We start from the raw sequence: 25,510 nt of genomic DNA, 5'->3' as shown, positions 1-25,510 counted from the left end.
CTATAATGACTCCTGGGAACCTCTGTCTTCTGATAGATGGTCTACAGACCGAGGCTTGCAGTGGAAGCAGCTGGAAAAGGTGCTGTGCGGTGTCCTCCCCATCTCCCAAATGGAGGGTTGGGAGGGATTCTTCGGGCACCGACATTTGGCTGGAGCAGTAAAGCGGCGGTGATTTGGAGGCAGCACCTAAGAGAACGGGACAGGATTATGGAGATGTGAGTGTGTGTAAATGTGTGTGTGTGTGTAAGTACTTGTGTGTGTATGTGTGTGAGTGTGTGAGAGTGTGAGTGTGTGTGAGAGAGTGTGGATGTGAGAGTGTGTTTGTAGAGAGAGAGGGAAGAGGGGAAAAGGAAGGAGGAGAGTAAAGATCTGGAGATGCTGTGGAGAGGAGGACAGAAATAGAAAAGTTGAAAGGCCACAGATTTTGCCCAAATCCCCAAAGACCAAGAGTCAGACTTTCTTCCTGGGTTTCTGGCAGATATCTGGAGCAAATGGGTAGGAGAGATTTCTCAAATGCCCTTTCTTCCTTCCTCTCTCCTTCTACCCACTGCCCATTCCCAGCCTCTTTCCCAGGGAGACAGGCGTGGTCCAGTGGAGTGCCAGGAGGAGCTGGTCTGAACGAGGAAGAGGCGTTTTGTTCAGTGAGGTGCTGGGTTTTCTGGGCCCCTGGAAGTTTTCTGCAGGTGTCTCTCGACATGTGCTTTTCTCCAGTGCCTCCGGGCCACTTAAAGGCCCACAGTCCAGAGGGGCATGTCTGCTGAGTCCTGCACCATGTTCCTGCCTGGCTGGGCAATGTGGCAGGTACCAGGGAACTGACTTCTCCCCTGGCAGCCCAGCCCCAGGCCTAGGGTCTTTGGTGGTTCAGTGGTCCCTTCTGATCTCCCGAGGACCAGTGGAAAGAAAGGGTTTCCCTTCATTGTCCTCATTCTTGTAAAATCCAGGAGGCCCCAGTTTCAGTTCCAGCCTTGCCTCAATTGAACCCCCCTTTTGGCCCCAGTATTCATGTCTCTTCTGAGAGGGGTTGTACCCCATGATGACTCATGAACCTGAACAAAAGGAGGAAAACCCTCCCTCCATAGCAGCTTGAGGACCCGGCCGTCCTCTGTGTCTGCAGCCTGCTTTTTGATTTGTGCTTCTAAGCTTTATTTGGGTTTAGCTTGGTTGTCCTGAAACGTTGGGGTTTTTGGATCAATGTCTGTGTGCTGAGCTGCACCTTGACTTAGAAGGCAGGATAGCTGTGGAGTTACGGAGAGCTGCCTTTTCTAGAAGCTTCTCCTGTCCAGCGGGAAAACCCCAACAGCTCTACTTGGATCTGCCTTATGCAGAGCAGGGGACCAGCCTTTCTTAACGGGCAGGGATGATTGTCTAGAGGAGCCTTAGACTTGCAGGTATAAAACCTCACTCCCCCAGCTGTGTGCTTTGAACTAATCACTTAGCTTCTTGGACCCTCAGTTTCTGTGTCTGTAAAATGGGGATTAAGAACATCTCCCAGACAGTTTTGAAGGTTAAATGACATACTGGATCTTGATATACTGATATACTGTAAACCACAAGAGAATTATATAGTATTATTCCAGGATCCAGCATTGTTTGAATTCCTCCTTTGTGTCAAGCAACTGGGTGAGTTCCAAAGGTCTATTCAATATGTTTTCTTTCCCTGGGGAACTCACACAGTATCATAGGAAATGGACAGTTCGGTAAAAGGATAATCATGATGTGTGAGGAGTGTGGTCGTTGGGGCATGTCCAAAATGCTGGAGTAGCAATGTGCCTTTTTTAAAATTAAAATTAAAACAATTTTTTTTTGAGATGGAGTCTTGCTGCATTGCCCAGGCTGGAGCGCAATGGCGCGATCTTGGCTCACTGCAATCTCCTCTACCTCCTGGGTTCAAGCAATTCTCCTATCTCAGTCTCCTGAGTAGTTGGGATTACAGGCATGCACCACCATGCCCAGCTAATTTTTGTATTTTTAGTAGAGACTGAGTTTTACCATGTTGGCCAGGCTGGTCTTGAACTCCTGACCTCAAGTAATCCACTTGCCTCGGCCTCTCAAAGTTCTGGGGTTACAGGCGTGAGCCATTGCTCCCGGCCTTAAAATTAAAATTAAAAAATATTTTAGAGGTGCGATATCACTATGTTGCTCAGGCTGGTCTTGAACTTTTGGGCCTAAGCAATCCTCCTGCCTTGGCCTCCCAAAGTGCCAGGATTACAGGCATGAGCCACTGTGCCAGCTAGCAATGTGGCTTTTATTGTATGATCTTGCGCTTGCTCCTCCATTCTCCATGCAGCAGACACACAACTCTCATCTTTACTGATTACATGTTGTAATCAGTAAAGCCGTCCCAAGGCTCGCTGTGCTGTGGGATCCCGCTTGTATTTGTTTATGTGGCTCATCAGGCCCTGTGTGGTTGAGCTCTGGACAGAGTCTTTCCAGGCACACCGTCTGCTTGTTCATCACAAAAACCACCCTCCCTCCCCTTCGGACTTCACACATGCCCTTGCTTGTGCCTGGGCATGCTCTCCAACTTCGCCTCTCCAGGAAGCCTTCTCTCCCATGCTTGCAACGTGGCTGTCTCTCCCCGCAGACCCAGGGCACTATGATGGCAAGGGCTGCTGATGAGTGCCACCAGCCAGAGTAGGTCATGACTTGTCTCTCCTCCCAGGGCCATGTTTTTGGCAATTTTTTTTCCTTTTATATATATATCTATATATCTATATATATATCTTTCTTTTTTTTTTTTTTGAGACTGGATCTCATTCTGTCACCCAGGCTGGGGTGCAGTAGCACGATCATAGCACCCTGCAACCTCTGCTTCCCCTGCTCAGGCAATCCTGCCGCCTCAGTCTCCCGAGTAGCTGGGACTACAGGGGCGTATCACCACGCCTGGCTAATTTTTGTATTTTTTTAGAGACGAGGTTTTGCCATGTTTCCCAGGCTGCTCTCGAACTCCTGGCCCCAAGCAATCTGCCTGCCTTAGCCTCCCAAAGTGTTGGGATTACAGGTGTGGGCCACTGCTCCTGGCCAATTGTTAATTTTTTTTTTTTTTTTTTAGAGACAGTCTCACTCTGTCACTTAGGCTGGAGTACAGTGGTTCAATCATGGCTCAATGCAGCCTCAACCTCTTGGGCCCAAGCGATCCTCTTGCCTCAGCCTCCCGAGTAGCTGAGACTACAGGTGTGCATCACCATGCTGGGCTAATTTTTATTTTTTGTGGAGACAGGGTTGTTGCCCAGGCTAGTCTGGAACTCCTGGGCTCAAATGATCCTCCTGCCTTGGCCCTGCAAAGTTCTGGGATTACAGGTGTCAGCCACCATGCCTGGCCTTTTCTGGCAATTTCTGTTCTGGCTCTTGGTGGTTCCTGATTGCCCTTCTTTGAGCTGCTTTATTGTAAAGGGAAAAAGGTGGTAGGGCTAGTGGTTAGGACTGGGGGCAAGGATCATCCTTGGGCGCAGAGAGTGTTGGCAGACACTTTGGGAGGCCTAGGTGGGTGGATCACTTGAGGTCAGGAGTTTGAGACCAGCCTGGCCAACATGGTGAAACTCTGTCTCTACTAAAAATACAAAAATTAGCAGGGCATGATGGTGCACGCCTGTAATCCCAGCCACTCAGGAGGCTGAGGCAGGAGAATCGCTTGAACCTGGGAGATGGAGGTTGCAGTGAGCCAAATTGTGCCACTGTATTCCAGCCTGGGTGACAGAGAGAGACTATGAAAAAAAAAACCCCAAAAACAAACAAACAAACAAAAAAACACCAGTGAGTGTTAAGGTCTTTTCAGCCTTGTGGGGCCGTAAATCTGTCTCTCTATCCATTGGGAGCCTTCTGTGTGCAAGGCTCCATGTGAGGCACTGGGGAGGTCAAAGTGACACACATGGAAAGCTGGGATCCAGGCCAGACCCTGCCTAGGGGTCAGTGCTGAAGAAGGGGTGATATCCAGCCTGAAGGACTTGGACATCTTCAGGAGGAAGTGACAGTTGATTTGAACCTTGAAGGTTAGGTGAGCTGGGAAGAAAAGGAAGGGCATTTCAGGTAGAGGTGACAGCAGAAGGAGGAGAGCCTGGATCACCTACTAGGAATGGTAGAGGTGGTTTGGCCGGAGTTCAGAAAGCACAGAGCCACACCTGCAGAGGGTAGGTGCCTTGGCAGTGGGGAGGCATTGCAAGGCTTTGGGCAGAGGCATGACTTGATTAGGGTTGCACTTTAAGAGGCTGATGCTGCAGTGGTGTAGAAGATGGGTTGGAAGGAAGAGATTGAAGATAAACTGTTACAGTGGATGATCATCAGCAATCCAGGCCCATAGAGCAGCAGAAAGAGTGGATGGTGAAACAAAACAACCTTCCTCGGTGGACTCCACAGGGATAGTGCCATCAGGACAGGTGTCTAGCCCAATTCTAGGCACCTAGCTGGTGCCCAGTGAATACTTTTTTGGGAGAATAAATGGGAAGATACCATGAAGGATGAACAATTAGTGATAGCCAGTGACAACCCAGGGTGCCTAAGGTTAGGAGCCTGGGCAGCTTGAGGAGAATGGGGAACCGAGGAAGAGGAGCAGGTTGGGTCAGGCCTGGTGAAGGGTGGGAGTAGCTTGACTCAGAGGTACAGGGCCCATGGCCTGGCACACGGGCCCAGCACATGGGTATGGGAGCCCAGGGGCTGTATCCATACATTGAGGCTGGGTTTAAGGTTTCTGTGCTCTGGGCCTGCCACCCTGTGTCCTCAGAAGGGTCCTAGCCCTTTGGCCGTCATTTCTGCCTTTCTAGAAGTCTTGCCCATGAACACCTGCCAGTACTACTGTCTCATGTTAATAACAATAGCTGATGTTTGTTGAGCACTTACTGTGTTCCAAGTGCTTCTGTCTCATTTGAACTTGCCCTATATGTTAGGTCCTATCTATCATCTCAGTTTTTCAGTTGAGGAAACTGAAATTCACACAGCTGTGGGGCTAGGATTGAACCTAGTTGGCTGGCTCCAGAGCCCTTGTTCGTAGCCTCTCTGTCATTCTCATCCCAGTGAGAGTGAGCCAGCCAATTCTCAGAGAGAAGGAGGCTTGAGGTGTTCCTGATACTGGGCGAAACCTGCCTCCATCAAGTACTTGGGGATTGAAGAGCAGCTTCCATGTCATATTTGAGGGTTGGAAAGGATCTTAGAGATATCGGGTTCATTTTACAGGCCAAGAACTAGGGCTGAGAGCATTTGCAAGCCTGTTCTGGGTGACATGGTTGACAGCAGTTGAATGACCTTCCGCCATGTGATGTGCCAGCGTGCGTGTTCCTGTGCCTGTGGGAGCTGGCTATCTCGGCGGGTGGGTGCCTCACCTTGCCCTGTCCTCACCCTCGACCTCACTCTCCTTTCTTCTCATCCCCCTCCAGATTGACAAGTATCTCTATGCCATGCGGCTCTCTGATGAAACTCTCATAGATATCATGACTCGCTTCAGGAAGGAGATGAAGAATGGCCTCTCCCGGGATTTTAATCCAACAGCCACAGTCAAGATGTTGCCAACATTCGTAAGGTCCATTCCTGATGGCTCTGGTAAGTCTCTCACCCAGAGATTGAACCCTGAGGGCTAAATGTTCTGTGAAATCTTCCTTCTAACTTCATTTGTTCATACATTTGCTCATTCGTTCATTCACCATTCCATCAATCTGCTCTCCCATCCATCCATCCATCCATCCGCTGATCCATCCATCCATCCATCCATCCATCCATCCATCCATCCATCCATCCATCCATCCGTCCATCCAATATGTGTCTACTGAGTATCTACCTTATGCCAGGCATTGGGGATACCATGGTTGGGCAAGGCTGACCTGCTGTCATTGACTTTACTGTCTAGTGGCTTATGATACTTTAGAAAGTGTAGTGTTTATGGGTCTCGCAGATGCTGTGTGGGTTGCTCTTATGTCTTCAGAACATGAAGAACTCTAGAACAAATGAAGGGTTCATTTTAGGGAAATCTCTCCATCAGGGAATCAAAGCTTCCCTCTCTTCTTACCCCAGATAATAGCAATCCTAATGGACAGGTGGGTCTCAGACTTAGAGGCAGAGATTCCAGACCCCCTTTGGACAGATTTCACAGATGCAGAATTGAGGCAGCCCCCAAAACAAAGAAATACAGAGGGGAGGTAGAATTGAAAGAAAAATTGTATCCTTTCACTCTGCATCCTGTGGCTCATACCCTGCAGTGGGGCGTTGGGGGAGGGCCCCCAAGGATTGTCTGTTTCTCCTCCCCAGAGGAGTGGCATCAGCCCCTGCACCTGGCTGAGTGGAGACTGAGAGGTCGCAGTCTGGCCTGCTAAGTGGAAGCTGTTCTTCCTGGCAGACCCGCAGTTACTAGTTTGTGGAGGTGAATGCTGTGCTCGCTCTAGCGTGGCGCCCTCACAGGAATCCCATTAGCTGTGTTCTGTGCTCTAGGGTGGGGCTCACCTGCTGTAGGCAGCAGAGGGAGGGAGAGCAGGAGGAAGTCAGGTTTCCCTTGGGGTTGTGAGTACACGACCAGTGAGTACAGCCTTCACACACCCCTGCGATTTCTTCCCTGCTCTCGAGGCTCTTATTTAAAGGAGTGATTTGGGGCATCTTATATGCAGCCTGCAAAATGGACACCAGGAAGCTGCAACTGTTGCAGCTGATGTTCTTGAAAGATGGGCACGTGGGGGTAGACTGGTTGCAGCAGGAAAAGACCTCTGCTCTCTGCCTGCAGTCATCCTGAATGAGATTTGGACGCTGATAAAGAAGCTGTGTGCTGTTCACTGTGGCCATGGGTGGGGTCTACTTCATGCTCACGTATTAGCATGTATATCTCTGATGTAAGCCTACTCCACCTCCACCCTTTTGTTTAGGTGTTGATTACTAGCACTTACTTCTAGCTTTTTAAGAACTACTGAAGAGATTCTGGCCATCAGAGTGAATAGACTGTGGTCTACCCTGGGTGTGTTCTCTTGTCTCTGGCTGGAGAAGAAAAAACTTTATATATAGTTCACTCTTGCTTTTTCCCAGCCGTGGATGTCACCTACAGCCAGGAGCACTGGAACCTTTCCAGGATGAGGAGAACTCTGTAGCAGAGGCATGGATGGCTCTGACTGCTTCCAGCTGAGAGAAGAGGAGGGGGGTGGGGGGTATGGGCAGCGCCCAGCAGAGCACCTGCTTTGGCTTTGCTTGGGAGAGCTCAGAAGGATACCTGATCCCTGCGAGGCACCTGGCCCTGTGTGACTGGCTCAGGGCAGACACAGGGGAGGAGACACTTTGCCTCCTTCCCACTGGGCCCTGCTCTCAAGCCAGCTGTGTCCCAGGGACCTATATCAGCAGGGGTGCTCTCCCTCTCCTTCACAAACCGTTTCCAGGATTGAGAGTCTCAAAGTGTGATCCAAGTGCAATAGAAATCCAGCCATTTGCCATATTGGCTACTCCTCCAAACAAGGCTTAGAACTCATACAAATTTGTGAAATGTATTTTTCACTCCCTTTTAGAGATTCATAGAAACGGCACCCCTCCATTCCAAATATTTATGGGTGGGTTCAGTTCATGTGCCCCAGAGCCCACACTTCGCTTGGAATCGTCCCTACAGCCCCGCAAAGACATTGCTGTTGATGCTAAGGACTTGGATACCCAACCGCCAGTCCACTCCCTGCCCCTTCGTGTTGTGCCAGGCTTCTGTCTTCACCTCCGCCTGCCTCTGGGCTCCTTTATCATCCAAGAATCAGGAGATCCCTGCAGTAATCAGAATCTGGGTCTCCTTAATAGTAAATCCATAGTGCTGTTCCCTTTTTGAAATGTTAATCACTGCTTCAACTGTAGTAATTAGTGACAGAATTAGTGGTAATCCCAAACCACGGAGGGATAAATTGGCGCTCACCATGGTGGAGAAATGCCTAAGTGGTGATGTGATTTCCAAGGCAAAGGAAGGAAACAAGCCTTTCCTTTCTTGCTGACCTTGACCCTAGTTGACTAGACACAGTTTTGGAACTCAGCTGACTTTGCAAAAGCATTTCTGAAAACATATCTGATACATACATTCTGATACCTATCAGCCCATTTTTAATTAGTTTCTTTCTCTTTTGGACATTTTTTTTATGGGCAGTGAGGTTTTTGTTTTTGATATTTTGTAGAGATAGGGTTTTGCCATGTTGCCCAGACTGGTCTCGAACTCCTAGGCTCAGGCAATCCTCCCACCTCCCAAAGTGCTGGGATTACAGGTGTGAGCCACCACACCTGGCCTATTTTTATTTTTATTTTTATTTTTTAGTTGCTCTTCAGTAATCTGTACATCATTAAAAAAAACCCCAAACACCTAAAGTGGGTTTTCGCTGCTGCATATTATTTTTGAGGTAGTGGATGAATGAATAATAAAGAAGGAAAATATTGAAGCCTTTTAACATTGGTGATTTGGCTAAATAGAATTCCTACTTCAAAACTACTGTAGGGAGCAAGGGAAAACATTTCCTTTGCCCTCTGAATGTTGGCTGAAAAATCAGCTCACAAAAGGCAGATTAATAGGAGAAAGGGCATACACATTTATTAACTGCATGTGGGAGAATCACAGACTGATTACTCAAGTATCCCAGTGGGGCCCAGATACTTAAATTTCCTCTTTTCCTTTTTTTTTTTTTTTTGAGATGGAGTCTCACTCTGTTGCCCAAGCTGGAGTGCAGTGGCACGCTCTCAGCTCACTGCAACTTCCGCCTCCCAGGTTCAAGCGATCCTCCTGCCCCAGCCCCCCTAAGTAGCTGGGATTACAGGCACCTGCCACCATGCCCAGCTAATTTTTGTATTTTTAGTAGAGACGGGGTTTTGCCATGTTGGCCAGGCTGGTGTCGAACTCCTGACCTCAGGTGATCCACCCGCTTCGGCCTCGCAAAGTGCTGGGATTACAAGTGTGAGCTACTGCACCCAGCCACACATTTCCTCTTTTCAGAGGGGAGGCAGGAGACAGGAAACAGTAAATGATTACTAGGGAGAATGAAGGCATCAGGGAACAGAGATTAACCAGTACCGGTTCTCTTTGGAAACTGAATAGGAGATAGATTTTTTTTTTTTTTGAGACAGAGTCTCGCTCTGTCGCCCAGGTTGCAGTGCAGTGGCATGATCTCGGCTCGCTGCAACCTCCGCCTCCCGGGTTCAAGCAATTTTCCTGCTTCAACTTCCCGAGTAGCTGGGATTACAAGTGCGCACCACCATGCTGCGCTAATTTTTGTATTTTTAGTAGAGACGAGGGTTCACCATGTTGGTCAGGCTGGTCTCGAACTCCTGACCTTGTGATCTGCCCGCCTTGGCCCCTCAAAGTGCTGGGATTACAGGCATGAGCCACCACGCCCGGTTTAGGAACAGGCATTTTTAAAAAGGTCCATTCAGGTGTGGTCAGATTCTTCAGTCTTCTTTTCTGCAATAGATAATGAGATAAAAGGGAGCGTAAGGATAAAGTTCTCCTTGGAGGGTCTGTGTGGTCTTTATGTAGATAGGAGAAAAGCATTTTCCAGCATCTGTTGATCTTCAAGGGCCTTTAGTTCAAAATACTCATTATACCAGGGAGCCATATTTTGGGGTGAAATATTTTGGTTTCCCTCATTACCCAGTCTCTTGGGAATTGCTGTCCCTCTGTGCCCAGCCTCCCCCATTCGTGAAGTGTCCCTTTTTTCTCCTTTTCTCATTTATCCCTAAGGATACTGTAAGCACTAATTAGAGTGTAAGCTTTTGGAGGCTAAATAGGAATCGATATTTCTTGGTTTCGGCTTCATTGTTGCTACACAGTCTTTACCCAAAAGAGGAGTTTTTACCCAAAAGAGAAGTAAAAAAAAAAATTTGCTAGAAGTTTGGATGTGTCATTATCTTTTTTCATGCAAAGCAGAGCCATTTATAGTGTAGTCACGGTTATTTTGGGGCCCTAAATATTCATATTACTGTTTTCCAGTCAACGGAAGGAAAATATTTACCTTCTCTTCTTGCAGCATTTGGGTGGTCTCAGTTTTCTTATATGGAAAGATAGTTGGGTTGTCTCAAGTATTCTCTCTGTGAAACCTCCTGAGTTGAAGGCGTGGAGTTCCCATCATGCAGCTGGATTGTAGATGGGCAGGAATGCCTGTGTATCTCATGTACAGAATTAATTTATTGAGGCTGGGCACGGTGGCTCATGCCTGTAATCCCAGCACTTTGGGAGGCCGAGGCAGGTGGATCACCTGAGGTCAGGAGTTGGAGACTGGCCTGGCCAATATGGTGAAGCCCTGTCTCTACTAAAAATACAAAAATTAGCTGGGCATGGTGGCTGGTGCCTGTAATCCCAGCTACTTGGGAGGCTGAGGCACGAGAATCACTTGAACCTGGGAGGCAGAGTTGCAGTGAGCTGAGATCATGCCACTGCACTCTAGCCTGGGCAACAGAAGCTCCGTCTCAAGAAAAAAAAGAAATCAATTCATTGAGCTGGACTCAGGCAGGCATTTCCTGCAGGCAGAGTTTTTGCTTGCCCTGTATTCCAGCACAGGCTGGTACTCGAAACACATCTGTCCTGTGTTTGTTTTCCATTATTTGCTGGTAATAATGGCTGTCATTAGAAAGTGGAGAATTGCCAGTAGCCATTTGGATGTTTTGTTTAATGAGCCTTCTCTTGAGCGGCTCTCCTGGCTTCAGTGGAAATGGGAAATGTGAGGAAAAGTCACAAGTAGGAGGCCCCAGTAGCAGGAAGCAAGGTTTGAGACCAAAGATTGAAAGAGGAAGTTGGGAGGAAACCTATTACTGCAGAAAGAGGCTGAGCTTGTAGCCAAAGAGAAAAGGAAATAAAAATCTAGAACACTGAATCAGTCTCTGGGTTTGCCACTCCCAACCTGTGTGACCTTGGAGAAGCCACTTAACTTCTGAGCCTCCATTTCCTCATGTGTAAAATGGCCACGGTAATCCCTGCCCCACCTGCCTCACCAGGCTATCATCAGGATCAAATGAGAGTCTTTGGAAACTGCAAAGCACCATGAGTTACGGTGGGTCATCATCATCCTCATCAGTCTTGTGATATAATAACTGGCTTTGTAAGAATTCCTTGGGAAAGTCTTTCCTAACCAATGGAGCCAGTCCAAGGACCCCACCCAGCAGGCCTCAATGTGTAAGCTGAGCCCCTGCAGGAAGGATGCAGAGTTTTTCAGGATTCGCTGGCATCTCTGTGATGTTACAGGGGAAGGAGGCAGAGAAAAGGGGCAAGCCAAGGCAGGCTGTCTCACCCCCAACCCCTGAGCTAGCCACACAAAATGTGGGTGAGACCGCAGGCTACAGCTCCAATCCCTCTGCAAGGGGGTGACTGGACACGACAGCTCTGAATCAGGGAGCCAACCAGAGGTAAAAGGGACTGATAGGTCCCTTTTGTTATGGAGGGCAAGTGGGTATTTGGGGATTCATTTCCTGACAAAGAATATTGAACTTGGAAACCTTCTGGATGTAGCTGAAAGAAATCTAACTCAAATTTGTTTAAGAAAAAAAGAGAATTCTAGTTTCCTATAACTGGGAAGTCTCGCTGTGAGTTGACTTCTGTATCTAGGGATTCATCTGTCTCTTACTAGTTCAGTCAGCTCCTTTCCTGTGTGTTGGCTTCATTCATAGGCCATCTCTCCTCTTACAGTGGCGGGGACGGCCCCTGCAGCCCTAGGCTGACCCCTCCCGTTATAGCCAGCGATCTCTGTGCAAAGAGCAGGCCTTGCTCCCCACGGACCTGTGATGGTCTTGGAGAGGGCTGTGATTGGCTGACTTGGGTCATGTGCCCATCCTGAACCAATCACGATGGTCAAGATGGGTGACTTGGGACGCCCCTGGATCCCATGCCTGGATCACACATTGGTACCCCTGGAGCTAGAGTGGGGATTCAGCCCCACTTCGAACCTCATAGGTGAAAAATGGGAGGGTAGTTATCTAAAGAGATGCTAGACATCCAGGAAAGTTTATCAGTTATCTTGTCCTTAACAGACATCATTCCTCAGTGTCTTTTGCCCAGCAGAGTATAGGACCAGCACTTTGGGAGGCCGAGGTGGGCGGATCACGAGGTCAAGAGATCGAGACCATCCTGGCCAAAATGGTGAAACCCCATCTCTACTAAAAAATAAAAAATTAGTTGGGCGTGGTGGCGCACACCTGTAGACCCAGCTACTCGGGAGGCTGAGGCAGGAGAATCACTTGAACTCGGGAGGTGGAGGTTGCAGTGAGCCAAGATTGCGCCATTGCACTGCAGCCTGGGCAAAAGTGTGAGACTCCGTCTCAAAAAAACAAACAAACAAAAACATGAAATAAATAAATGTTTAGGTGAACATTAAAACAGCAAATTAAGTAAAATATTAAAATGAAAAGTACCGATCATTTCATCTCAGTGTAGTATTTGCTTTTGTGCCCCTTCTTTCCCTATGCACAAGTGGTTTATAGTTGTTTATCAGACTGAGCTTTCACTGTCTTCATTAGAGAATGAAGCAAAATAAAACCAAAGCTGGCCGGGCACGGTGGCTCACGCCTGTAATCCCAGCACTTTGGGAGGCCGAGGCAGGCGGATCACGAGGTCAGGAGATCGAGACCATCCTGGCTAACACAGTGAAACCCCGTCTCTACTAAAAAAAAAAAAAAAAATTAGCTGGGAGTGGTGGTGGGTGCCTGTAGTCCCAGCTACTTGGGAGGCTGAGGCAGGAGAATGATGTGAACCTGGGAGGTGGAGCTTGCAGTGAGCCAAGATCACGCCACTGCACTCCAGCCTGGGCGACAGAGCGAGACTCCGTCTCAAAATAAATAAATAAATAAATAAATATAAATAAAACCAAAGCTAGGCCAGGCACGGTGGCTCACGCCTGTAATCCCAGCACTTTGGGAGGTCAGGGCAGGCGGATCATCTGAGGTCAGGAGTTCGAGACCAGCCTGGCCAAGGTGGTGAAACCTCGTCTCTACTAAAAATACAAAAAAACGAGCTGGGCGTGGTGGTGGGCGGCTGTAATCCCAGCTACCGGGGAGGCTGAGGCAGGAGAATCGCTTGAACCCGGGAGGCGGAGGTTGCAGTGAGCCGAGATCGCGCCATTGCCATCCAGCCTGGGCAACAAGAGTGAGACTCCGTCTCAAAAACAAAAACAAAAAAACAAAACAAAACAAAAAAACCCAAAGCTATAAGGAATCATGGAAGTTGAAAAGCCCCAGAAAAGAAGTGTAGCCATTCCTGATGTGCTGAAGTCTCTCTCTGGCCCCCGCTTTCCTTGGGGATCCTTGTCCCTCAGTTCTGTCCAGGAGGCAGTTTTCATGGTTATACATTATGGCTTCGGATTCAAATGCTGACTCTGCCACTTACTGGTTGTGTGTTTGGGCAAGTTATCTAACCCCTCTTTACCTTTACTTGCTCATCTGTAGAATGGGCATCATGACAGTACTGACTTCATAGGGTTGTGAGGATTGAAAATAAAAGGATACATATAAGCAGTTAGTGATTGGTACAGAAAGACTCAGTGAATGTTAGCTGATGGATGGTCAAATAAAATGTTTCTGATATTCTAGTGACTCACTCACCTGCGAGGAGCCACTTCATACTGAATTCAATTTTTTCAATTTTTTTTTTTTTTTTGAGACAGAGTCTTGCTCTGTTGCCCAGGCTGGAGTGCAGTGGCATGATCTCGGCTCACTACAACCTCCTCCTCCTGGGTTCAAGTGATTCTCCTGCCTCAGCCTCCTGAGTAGCTGGGATTACAGGCGCCTGCCACTACACCCAGCTAATTTTTGTATTTTTAGTAGAGACAGGGTTTCTCCATGTTGGCCAGGCTGGTCTCAAACTCCTGACCTCAAGTGATCCACCCGCCTCAGCCTCCCAAAGTGCTGGGATTACAAGCATGAGCCACTGTGCCCGGCCGAATTCAATTTTTTAACCTAGTGGTGGTATAAAGTACTGTTGGAGTTAGGACTCCAGTGGAAGCCCAAAGAAAATTCTGTATTAATTTGAACAATGCCACAAAGTCAGGGTCAGAATTTCCACCAAATCGATGATACCTGCTTCCCAGCATTCTCCCTTGTTCTCTCTCTTTCCTTTGGACCACAAATGATTTAAAACCAGTGGCTTCATGTGATATATACATATAATGGAATATAATCGGTTCATAAAAAGGAATGAGGTATTGATCCAGGCTACAGCATGGATGAGCCTTGAAAATCTTATGCCAGGTGAAAGAAGCCAGACACAAAGGACCTAATATTGTATGATTCCATTTATATGAAATGTCTGGAATAGGGGCATCTGTAGAGCAGAAAGTACATTAGTGGTTGCTGGGAGATAGGGAGTTTGGGAGGAAATGGTGAATGGTTGTTAATGGGTATGGAATTTCTTTTGGGGTGATGAAAATTTTCTAAAATTAGATAGTGGTGATGCTTGCACAACTCTGTAAATATGCTGAAAACCACTGAATTTTTCACTTTAAAATGGGTAAAAATTGTATGCTATGTTAATTATATCTCAATAAAACTGTTATTAAAAAAACAACCAACCAATATGTGAAATAATAAGAAATATACATGTTGGTCTCTGCCCCTAGTCTCTAGCATTTAGCTTCTAAAACCCTTGTAATTTCTTGAGCAATACAGGTGCTAGGAGAATCTTTGATCCTGGTCCTGACGCAGAGCTCCTAAATCCCTTGGAATTTCCTGGGTGATAGGAGAGTGTCTTTTGTTCCTTGGTGGGCCCCTGGATAGCCTCAGGATGGGGGGCTGGTTGCCAGGGGAACCAACCATGTGATCAGAGGGTTGCTGTCAGCCCCAACCCCCATGCCGCCTCCAGGGAGGGAGACAGCCTGAAAATAGAGCGAATAAACCAATGGTTGATGATTTAATCAATCACAACTGTGTAATGGTGCTTCCAAAAAAACCTAAAACAGCTAGGTATGATGGCTCACGCCTGTAATCCCAGCATTTTGGGAGGCCCAGGTGGGTGGATCGCTTGAGCCTAAGAGTTTGAGACTAGCTTGGGCAACATGGTGAAACCCTGTCACTACACAAAATACAAAAAAAAGTTAGCCAAGTGTGGTGGCACATGCCGGTAGTTCCAACTCGGGAGGTTGAGGTGGGAGGATCGCTTGGGCTCTGGAGGTTGAGGCTGCAGTAAGCTGTGATCATGCAACTGCACTGCACTCCAGCCTGGGTGACAGAGTGTGACCCTGACTCAAAGAACAAACAAACAAACAAAACCAAAAAAAAAAAAAAAAAAAGCAAAAAGAAGAAAACCCAGAATGACTGAGTTCTGGTAGCTTCTGTCTAGCTGAACACATGGAGGTTCCTGGGTGGCACATCTGGAGAGGGCATGAAAGCTCCTGCCCTTTCTCCCATGCCCCTCATTGTGCATCTCTTCCATCCAGTTCTTCATCTGTATTTATTGTAATATCCTTTATAGTAAATATGTAAATGGAAGTGAAGTGTTTTTCTGGGTCTGTGAGCTGCCCTAGCAAACTAATGGAACCCAAGGAGGGGGTTGTAGGAACCCCGATTTATAGTGATCAGCCAGAAGCACAGGCCACAACCTGTGCTTGTGACTGGTGTCTGAAGTTGGGGGGAGGGCAGCCTCATGTGAACGAGCCCTCAACCTGTGGGATATGATGCTATCTCCAGGTAGCTAGTGAAATAATTGAATTGAATTAGAGAGCATGGAGCTGGTGTTCACTGGAGAATTCACTGCAGAATTACTTGCTTGGTGTGTGGGGAAAAACCTACATGCATCCAGGGTTGCAGGTGTGTTCTGTGTTGTGGTGAGTAGAGAAAAGGAAAAACGTACTCTGGTTTTTCCTCTGTGGGTATCTCACATGATGGCATAACTGCTTTGTGCTTAATAAACAGCAAGCAGGGGTGCTGTATTAGTCTGTTTTCCTACTGTTAAAAAGAACTGCCTAAGACTGGGTAATTTATAAAGGAAAGAAGTTTAGTTGACTCACAGTTCAGCATGGCTGGGGAGGCCTCAGGAAACTTACAATCATGGTGGAAGGAGAAAATGCATCTTCCTCACAAAGCGGCAGGAAGGAGAAGTGCTGAGTGAAGGGGGAAGAGCTCCTTATAAAACCGTAAGGTCTCATGAGAACCCACTCACTATCACAAGAACAGCATGGGGGGAACCACCTCCATGATTCAGTTACCTCCACCTGGTCTCTTTCTTGATATGTGGGCATTATGGGGGTTACAACTCAAGATGAGATTTGGGTGGGGACACAAACCCTAACCATATCAGGTGCCTTGAATGAATGAATGGACCACCAGTCCCTGTGACCAGGCAGCTACCGAGCATTTGCTGAGCTGTCGTGGGTGCCAAGGGCAGAGAATCCCAAGTTGTGGTCTTTCCCTCAAGGAACTTGAGAAAGAAGATAGGAACAGGCTGGGCGCAGTGGCTCACGCCTGTAATCCCAACACTTTGGGAGGCCAAGGCAGGTGGATCATCTGCAGTCAGGAGTTTGAGACCAGCCTGACCAACATGGTGAAAACCCATCTCTACTACAAAGTACAAAAATTAGCCAGGCATGGTGATGGGCGCCTGTAATCCTAGATACTCGGGAGGCTGAGGCAGGAGAATCACTTGAACCTGGGAGGCAGAGGTTGCAATGAGCCAAGATCATGCCATTGCACTCCAGCCTGGGCAACAGAGCAAGACTCCCTCTCAAAAAAAAAAAAAAAAAAAAAAAAAAAGATAGGAACAGTGACACTCAATGTGAGAATTCCTTGGTTTGTTATTTATTTCTTTATACCTTCGTTAATTCCACAAGTATTGCTCAGTTTTTACCTACATTCCAAACACCATTGTAAGTTCCAGAAATATAGCAATGTGTCAGGGCTTATAGCTTGGTAGAATCAAATACAAATATAAGTCAGCTTTATTGTTAAAAACAGAAAGCAAACCTTATTTTGTGTTAAAAATCAAAAGCTCAAGGGACCCAGAATAGCCAAAGCAATCATGAAAAAGAAGAACAAAGTTGAAGGAATTTCACTGCCAATTTCAAAATTTTCAGCAAAGCAACAGTAATCGAGACGTGGTGGTACTGGCATGAAGGTAGACATGTAGACTAATGGAACAGAATAGAGAGTTCAGAAATAAATGCACACAGGCCGAGTGTGGTGGCTCACGCCTGTAATCCTAGCACTTTGGGAGGCCGAGGCTGGTGGATCACCTGAGGTCAGGAGTTCGAGACCAGCGTGGCCAACATGGTGAAACCCCGTCTCTACTAAAAATACAAAAAAATTAGCCAGATGTGGTGGCACACGCCTGTAATCCTAGCTACTTGGGAGGCTGAGGCACGAGAATTGCTTGAACCTGGGAGGTGGAGGTTGCAGTGAGCCGAGATCATGCCACTGCATTCCAGCCTGGGTAACAGAGTGAGACTTTGTCTCAAAAAAAAATAAATGCATGCATTATGGTCAATTGACTTTTGACAAGAATGCTAGGACTATTCAATGAGGGAAAGAATTGTCTTTTCAGCAAATGGTGCTGGGACACTGGATATCCACATGCAAAAGAATGAAGTTTGACCTACACCTCATACCATGTACAAAATTAACTTGAAATGGATCAAATACCTAAATGTGGGAACTAAAACTAATAAAACTCTTAGAACGAAATACAGGTTTGAATCTTTGTGACCTTGGATTTGGCAATAGAGTCTTAGCTACAACCCCAAAAGCACAAACAATAAAAGAAAAAACAGATAAAATTGGACTTCATCAAAATTTAAAACTTGGCCATGTGTGGTGGCTCATGCCTATAATCCCAGCACTTTGGGAGGCCAAGCAAGGGGATCACTTGAGCCAAGGCATTTGAGACCAGCCTGGGCAGCATAGTGAGACCTTGTCTCTACAAAAAATAAAAAATTAGCCAGGTGTGGTCATATGCCTGTAGTTCCAGCTACTTGGGAGGCTGAGGCTGGAGGATTTCTTGAGTCCAGGAGGTCAAGGGTGCAGTGAGCCATGATTGCACCATTGTACTCCAGCCTGGGCAACAGAGCAAGACCCTGTCTCAAACAAACACAACAACAACAAACATAAAAACGTTTCTGCGTCAAAGGATACCATAAGAAAAAGAAAAGACAATCCACAGAATGGGAAAAAATATTTGCCAGTCTTATGTCTGATAAAGGATTTATATCTAGAACATAAAAAGAACTTTTACAACTCAACACATAAAAGACAAATGAGGCTGGGTGCGGTGCCTCACGCCTGTGATCCCAACACTTTGGGAGGCCGAGGCAGGTGGATCACGAGGTCGGGAGTTGGAGACCAGCCTGGCCAACATAGTGAAACCCCGTCTCTACTAAAAATACAAAAATTAGCCAGGCATGGTGGTGCGCACCTATAATCCCAGCTACTCAGGAGGCTGAGGCAGGAGAACTGCTTGAACCCGGGAGGCAGAGGTTGCAGTGAGTCGAGAGTGAGCCATTGCACTCCAACCTGGGCAACAGAGCGAGACTCCATCTCAAAAAAAAAAAAAAAAAAAAAAAGGGAAAGATAAGCCAAGTGTTTAGAATGGGCAAAGGATCTGAATAGACATTTCTCCAAGTGGCCAATAAGCACATAGACATGTACTCAACACCATTAGTCATCAGAGAAATGCAAATTGATAAAGAAATCAGACTGTAATAAGTGTTGATGAAGACATGGAGAACTGGAAACTTCATGCATTGCTGGTAGGAATGTAAAATGGTCCAGCTGCTTTGAAGAATGGTGGTAATTCCTCGAAAAGTTAAACATGAGTTACCATTTGACAGCGATTCTTGTCCTAGGTATATACCCAAGAGAAATGAAAACATGTCCACACAAAAACTTGGGCACAGATATTCATAGTAGTGTTATTCATAATAGCCAAAAGGTGGAAACAAACTAAATGTCTGTCAATAACAAATGAATAAATAAAATGTGTTATATCCATAGAGTTTAATGGTCAGCCATTAAAAGGGATAAAGTCTCATATGCACTATAACATGATGAACCTTAAAAACATTTTGCTTAGTGAAATGAGCCAGTCATACAAGGTCATATACTGTATGATTTCTTTTCTTCTTTTTTTGAGACAGAGTCTCACTCTGTCGCCCAGGCTGGAGTGCAGTGGCGTGATCTCAGCTCACTGCAACCTCTGTCTCTTGGGCTCAAGAGATTCTCCTACCTCAGTCTCCGAGTAGCTGGGATTACGGGCTCACACCACCATGCCCATCTAATCTTTTTTTGTATTTTTGGTAGAGACGGGCTCACCATATTGCCCAGGTTGGTCTCAAACTCCTGAGCTCAAGCGATCCACCCGCCTCAGCCTCCCAAAGTGCTGGGATTACAGGCATGAGCCACTGCGCCTGGCCACTGTATGATTTCATTGATATGAAATGTCCAGAAGAGGTAAATCTATAACAACAGAAAATGGATTAGTGGTTGCCTAGGGCTGGAGAAGGATGAGGGGCTTGGGAGGTGATAGTTAAAGGGTATAGGGTTTCTTTTTGAAATAATGAAAATGTTATAAAATTGGTGTGCTGATGGTTGCATAACTCTGAATATACTAAAAACCATTGAATTGTATACTTTAAGTGGGTGAATTATATGGTTTGTGAATTAAATTTCAATAATGCTGTTATATAAGATACAATGATAAAGATCTTTCCCTGCCTAGGAAAATGATATACCCCAAAGCAGTCTAGTATTTACTGCTATAGGATTGAGAGCTTGGTGGATCATGTGCTGTGGAAGGCAGGAGTGGCCGTCACCCCTGGCGTGATAGATATTAGGACAGTGGGGATGTCACCTTAGCATCACGAGTGAAACAGATCTTAATTGATTTTTCTGGGAGCATCGTGAGGGTAACTAATGAGATGAAGGGTAGAGAATGTTTGGCTGTGGCTTAATGGTTGGAACTTTGCCCATGGCCACCTGCCTTTGCTGTCCGATGGTCTCGGCGTACAGTCCTGCTCTGCCCCCCTGAGACCCACCCCAGTGCTGCGCATGTCACTCCCGAGGGAGGTAACCATAGCAGGCCAGTACTTTGGCCACTGGTACTTTTATGTGACCAAGAGGGACTTCTGTTAAAAGCATCCTTTGGGTGGAAACAACCCAAGTGTCCATCGATAGATGAAAGGATACACAAAATGTAGTGGATCCATACAATGGAATATTATTCAGTCTTAAAAAGGAATGAGGCTGGGCGCGGTGGCTCACACCTGTAATCCCAGCACCCTGGGAGGCCAAGGCGGGTAGATCACCTGAGGTCAGGAGTTCGAGACCAGCCTGGACAACATAGTGAAGCCCTGTCTCTACTAAAAATAAAAAAAATTAGCCAGGCATGCTGGCGGATGCCTGTAATCCCAGCTACTCGGGAAGCTGAGGCAGGAGAATCACTTGAAGCTGGGAGGCGGAGGTTGCAGTGAGCTGAGATTATGCCTCTGCACTCCAGCCTGGGCAACAAGAGCGAAGCTCTGTCTCAAAAAAAAAAAAAAAAGAAAGAAATTCTTTTGGGGGCAGGGTGGCTCATACCTGCCTATAGTCCCAGTTACTTGAGAGGCTGAAGTGGGAGGATCTTGGGAGCCCAGGAGCTTGAGACTGCAGTGAGCTTTGATCACACCACTGTACTCTAGCCCAGGTGACAGAGCAAGACCCTGTCTCTATTAATTAAAAAAAAAAAAGAGTAAAATTCTTAAAATATGGATGAACCTTGAAAACGTTATGCTAAGAGGAATAAGCCAGTCACAAAAGGACAAATAACTGTGTGATTCTTCTTGTATGAAATATCCAGAATAGGCAAGTTCATAGAGACAGAGAGTAGAATAGTGGATGCTGGGGACTGAGGGTGAGGGGAAATGGAAGTTATTGCTTAATGGTTATAGAGTTTGTGTTGGGGTGATGAAAAAGTTTTGAAAATAGTGGTGATGGTTGCATAACATTGTGAATGTACTTAATGCTACTGAATTGTATACCTGAAAATGGTTGCAGTGGTAAATTTTATGCTATGTGTATTTTACCACAATAATAAAACACAACCCTGAGGAGTAAGCAGAACCCTGGAATAATTGATGTCAGAGCTGACATGCAGAGACCCAGGGCACTGGGTGGACCTCAGATGTAGGGCTTTGTCTGAGTTGAAATGCTGTGTGATTTTTTATTTCTGCATAGCAGTGCTGTTTTTGAAATAGGTTAAGAAACTAGAGAAACATGGGGTGGGAATTTGTACTTAATTCAGTACTTCCATTCCTCTATAGTCAGAAGTAAGAGACCGGGATTGCTTGAAGCTATTTCTGTCTAAGGACTCTGGGGTAGGATAGGGTTTCTTTTGCCTACTCTGCGTATATGACAGTGGTTGGATGAAGTTTGCATGATTGCTGCTTTCTGGCTGATAACAGCATGTGGCAGGGGGAGGCAGACAGGGCCTACGCCCTGCCAGGAAGTGGGCATGGTATGTGGCTTCCCCTTAACATTTGAATCTGATGTGATACGTGTTGTCTCCCTAAACAGAAAAGGGAGATTTCATTGCCCTGGATCTTGGTGGGTCTTCCTTTCGAATTCTGCGGGTGCAAGTGAATCATGAGAAAAACCAGAATGTTCACATGGAGTCCGAGGTTTATGACACCCCAGAGAACATCGTGCACGGCAGTGGAAGCCAGGTGGGTCCCTGCTCCCTCCGGGTCACCCCATTGGGCCAGCATCCCCTAGGTTACCTCCAGGAACCAGGCCTCAAAGCGCTGGCATCCCAAGCCCCTGGAAGAGGGCTGCTGGAAAGAGTCCCTCGTAGATGCATAGGTAAAAGGACTCCTGGGCAGAGGATGTGACAGCCTGCATGGGGGCTCTGCTTAAACAGAGGCCCTCCGTCTGGGTAAACTGGTGTAGTGGAAGTGGGCTGCTTAGACTAGCAGAGTCTGGGTTTGAGGAGGGAGGCCCCGCAGCTCTGTTGGGTAAATGCACTCATTCCCTGTGGATCCTGGGGTCGGTTCCCCAGTGCAGGTTTAGCAGAGCCCTGGGTGAAAATGCGCCTTTCTCCTGGTCATTGGCCTCACCCACTTACTGGAGGCCCCAGCCTTGTAGGGTATGGCTGTGGCCTTGTCAGGCAGGAATGAGGGCTCACAGCTCTGGGCTATTTGGGGGCTTCTTGTTACCTGATTTAGAATAGCATTATGCAAGCCCTTGGCACAGAAAGCAGAGGAAGCAGGGAAATCACAGTCCCCTCCTTTCACACTCCTGTTGGGACTCCCCACGCTGGGCCCCCAGGAAGGGCTGCCCTTCCTCCCTGCCCAAGGGGCTGTGGGCATGCCTAGGAAGGGCCTGTCCACCTGCCCCCTCCTCTGGGTGCGGGGAGTGCTGGGTCTGTAGCTCACTGACGACCCTGTGATCAGGGCTCAGGCAGCCCACTGCAGGTTTTCAGTCATTTCTGGGTCCCTAAGCCCGTCGTGGGGCACCGTGCACTCCTCCTCTCTCCTGTAGACATTCTGGCTCCTCCAGTCTGGCTCGCCTCCTGAGTTGTGGCTGCTGTCCAGCATATGTACTCAGAGCTGGCCAAATGTTTGCTTTAAGGAGGGTGTGCTCACCGCAAGGTTCATGACTAAGATTTCCAGGGAACTCTGGTTCTGGGGTAGACTTTGAGATGAGACCCAGGAGCCTTCTCCTCTTGACTCTACTGTGCTCTTAAGTTCTTGTGGGTGGGACCTGGAGCAAGCCACCAAGCCTTTTCTTTGTCCAAGAGACAAGGGCTAATCCTGGCTAACCTGCTCCCTGGGGTTTGGGTTCAGAGCCCTTCAGATTATGTCACAGTGAGTGTCACAGGTGACACTGTCACTAGAGCAGGTGAGCCACTTTATAGTAGGCCACCAAAGCTGGGTGCGTCACTACTGGATGGCCCTGGCCAAGGGCTCCCCTGCTACTCCCATTACTGGGCTGCAGAGACTGGCCCATCCATCTGGCGCCTGCACAAAGGCTGCCAGCTGGTAGGTCTCTTGACCATGCCCAGTTGGCTGCTGCGTTGCTTCTCCTTGCAGGTGGCCAGCAGCCCATGGTTTGGCATCCTGCACTTTCTGTTTGGAACACACACTGGCCTATCACTCTGTTTCCCAAGGTCCTTGGGTTGAGCTACCTGAGCCTGGCGCATTCAACACTGAGACTCACCCTGTGCTGCAAACATTCCCTGGGTGTTTTAGAAACATTCCCTGTGTGTTTTGGCTTGACCTTTTAGGAGCAAGATTTGTTAATTAAGGGAGTACCCTCACCTTCTTACAACTGCCCTCTTCGTCTCTCCCAGCCTCTATCCCCATCGTCCCCTCTTCTCAGTCCTAGAATCACTTTATTTCCTACTGTCCCTGTTTCTTCTTCTCCTCCTTTTAAGCAGCCTGAAAAGAGGATGATGACGATAATGATGATAATGTAGTACCATTATAGCAAATTCTTTTTTTTTTTTTTTTTTTAATTTTTTGAGACAGAGTTTTACTCTTGTTGCCCAGGCTGGAGTGCAGTGGCGCGATCTTAGCTCACCACAACCTCCGCCTCCCGGGTTCAAGCGATTCTCCTGCCTTAGCCTCCTGAGTAGCTGGAATTACAGGCATGCGCCACCACACCTGGCTAATTTTGTATTTTTCGTAGAGGTGGGGTTTCTCCATGTTGGTCAGGCTGGTCTGGAATTGCCTGTTCAGGTGTGAGCCACCACACCCAGCCCAGAGCACTTTTAAGCTTTAATAAATTCAGAAGCACAAATGGAACATTCTTAAAATATCACTTACTTAGTTGTGGGAATTTTGAATAGTAAATGTTTTAAGTTTTTGTATTAGCCATCGTTTGCCATCTTTAATAAGAGTGACCGAGTCTTTGTTTTTATTTTAAATTATTTAAAATTTTTTTTTAAAAGATGGGGTCTTGCCAGGTTGCCCAGGCAGATCTGAAACTCCTGGACTCAAGTGATCCTCCCACTTTAGCCTCCCAAAATGCTGGATTATAGATGTGAGCCACTGTGCCTGGCCATAGTCTGTGTATTTCTCAAATAAAGAGTGTGTTGTCAGGAAAGAAGAGAAAATAATTTTTTTTTTTTTTTTTTAAGACACTAAAGCTTTGAGTTCAGAGCGGTTAGGTAACTTTTTTTCCTAGTTGATTGCAGACATAGCCTAGCCTGGGGTGGGTCGCTTCCTGCCTCTTTGGGCAGGCTTGTCACCCTGGATCACCAGCACTCCAGAAACGGCCTTTCCTTCTCAATGGAGCACTCTGGGGAGTTGTGTTTGGCCTGGATCCGGGAACTGGTGACAGGTCCCATTCATGGGAATCCATTTCTACAGGCTGAGTTCTCCCAGGCGCCTCCCTGCCCCTTCCTGAGGAAGCCTTCCCTCCACCTGGCCTTCTCTCCTGAGGCTGCAGGAGAGTCTGGAGCCTCCGAGTGCAGATGGCGTGGGGCGCGAGGACCAACTTAGTAATGAGTTTATATCAGTCTGCAATGTAGGTCGCAGGAAGCTTAGCCGGCTTCTCTGGGGAGGGTCATGTGTCAACTCAGCCTAAGATGCCAGCTGCTCTGCAGCCTGAGTAATAGTGACTCAGGGGTAGAAGGTCCTACATTAAAATTGACCAGGTGTTCTTTTACTCTGGCGACAAAGTCCGACTTTAGAGCTGGCTTGGGGGGAATCTGGGGAAAGATGGGAACAGCAGTAATGACTATGACTTCTGGCCCCCTCACGAGACCCTGCAAGTAAAGCCTTCAGGCAGATGGCCTTGTCTGGGAGTTCGGGCTGGGGCCACTTCATGTGACTATGGTTTGGCTCTTCTAAGACAGCCTTCTTCTGGGTTCCAAAAAGCTCCGTGGCTGTGTCACTGCCATGTGTAAGGGAGGTCTAGTGTCATGGGAGCCATGTGAAAGAGACAAGGGGTTAGCTAGACTGTGGCATGGCTGCCAAGAGTGTATATGTATATGCTCAGGTTGGATTACTAGAGGCAGAGAGATAAAAAGGGAGGTTCTTAGTTCTACTAACCACTCCTCTGGTTAGAACACACATAGAATATTATCTTCTGTTCTGGTTATATTTTGAGACAGGGTCTCACTCTGCTGCCCAGGCTGGAGTGCAGTGGTATGATCATGGCTCACTGTAGCCTCGACCTCCTGGGCTCAGGGGATCGTCTCACCTCAGCCTCCCAAGTAGCTAGGACTACAGGCATGTGCCAGCATGCCTGGCTAATTTTTAAGCTTTTTGTAGAGAGGAGGTCTCACTGTGTTGCCCAGGCTGGTGTCAAACTCCTGGGCTCAAGTGATCCTCCTGCCTTGGCCTCCCAAAGTGTTGGGATTACAGACGTGAGCCACCATGACTGGCCCTGGTTATATTTTAGAGATGAAGGGAATTATTAGAGAGATCCAAAAAGATTACCTTAGAGGTGTTGAGCCTCTCCTCACGAGCAGTATTCATGTAGAAGCTAGGGAACCAGTGTTCCAGGCTCTTTCTAGCAGATTCCTAAGATATGTATGCACCTAATAAGTCATAGATAACATGTTATAGCACAGGCAAGCTTAAGCTACAATGCGGTAGATAAATTGTGGTATATTCATACCAAGGAATACTGTGCGGCAATGAGAATGAACAGT

At 47.3% G+C, this 25,510-nt stretch overlaps 1 protein-coding gene across 13 annotated transcripts in view; it reads left to right on the top strand.

Annotated features, from left to right (window-relative positions):
* The window catches only part of HK1 (hexokinase 1), a 130,778-nt gene that overhangs the window by 66,544 nt on the left and 38,724 nt on the right, over nt 1-25,510 (top strand). For all 13 annotated transcript variants that reach the window (XM_063727075.1, XM_054521467.2, XM_054521466.2 and 10 more), the window contains 2 exon segments: nt 5,367-5,529; nt 21,427-21,575. In XM_063727075.1, the coding sequence (XP_063583145.1) occupies nt 5,367-5,529; nt 21,427-21,575 (312 nt within the window).

Source organism: Pongo abelii, chromosome 8 (genome assembly GCF_028885655.2).
Source record: "Pongo abelii isolate AG06213 chromosome 8, NHGRI_mPonAbe1-v2.0_pri, whole genome shotgun sequence".
In the NCBI taxonomy this organism is placed as follows: Eukaryota; Metazoa; Chordata; class Mammalia; order Primates; family Hominidae; genus Pongo; species Pongo abelii.
Note: the sequence above shows the minus strand (reverse complement) of the source record. Positions and strands in the feature narration are given on the sequence as shown.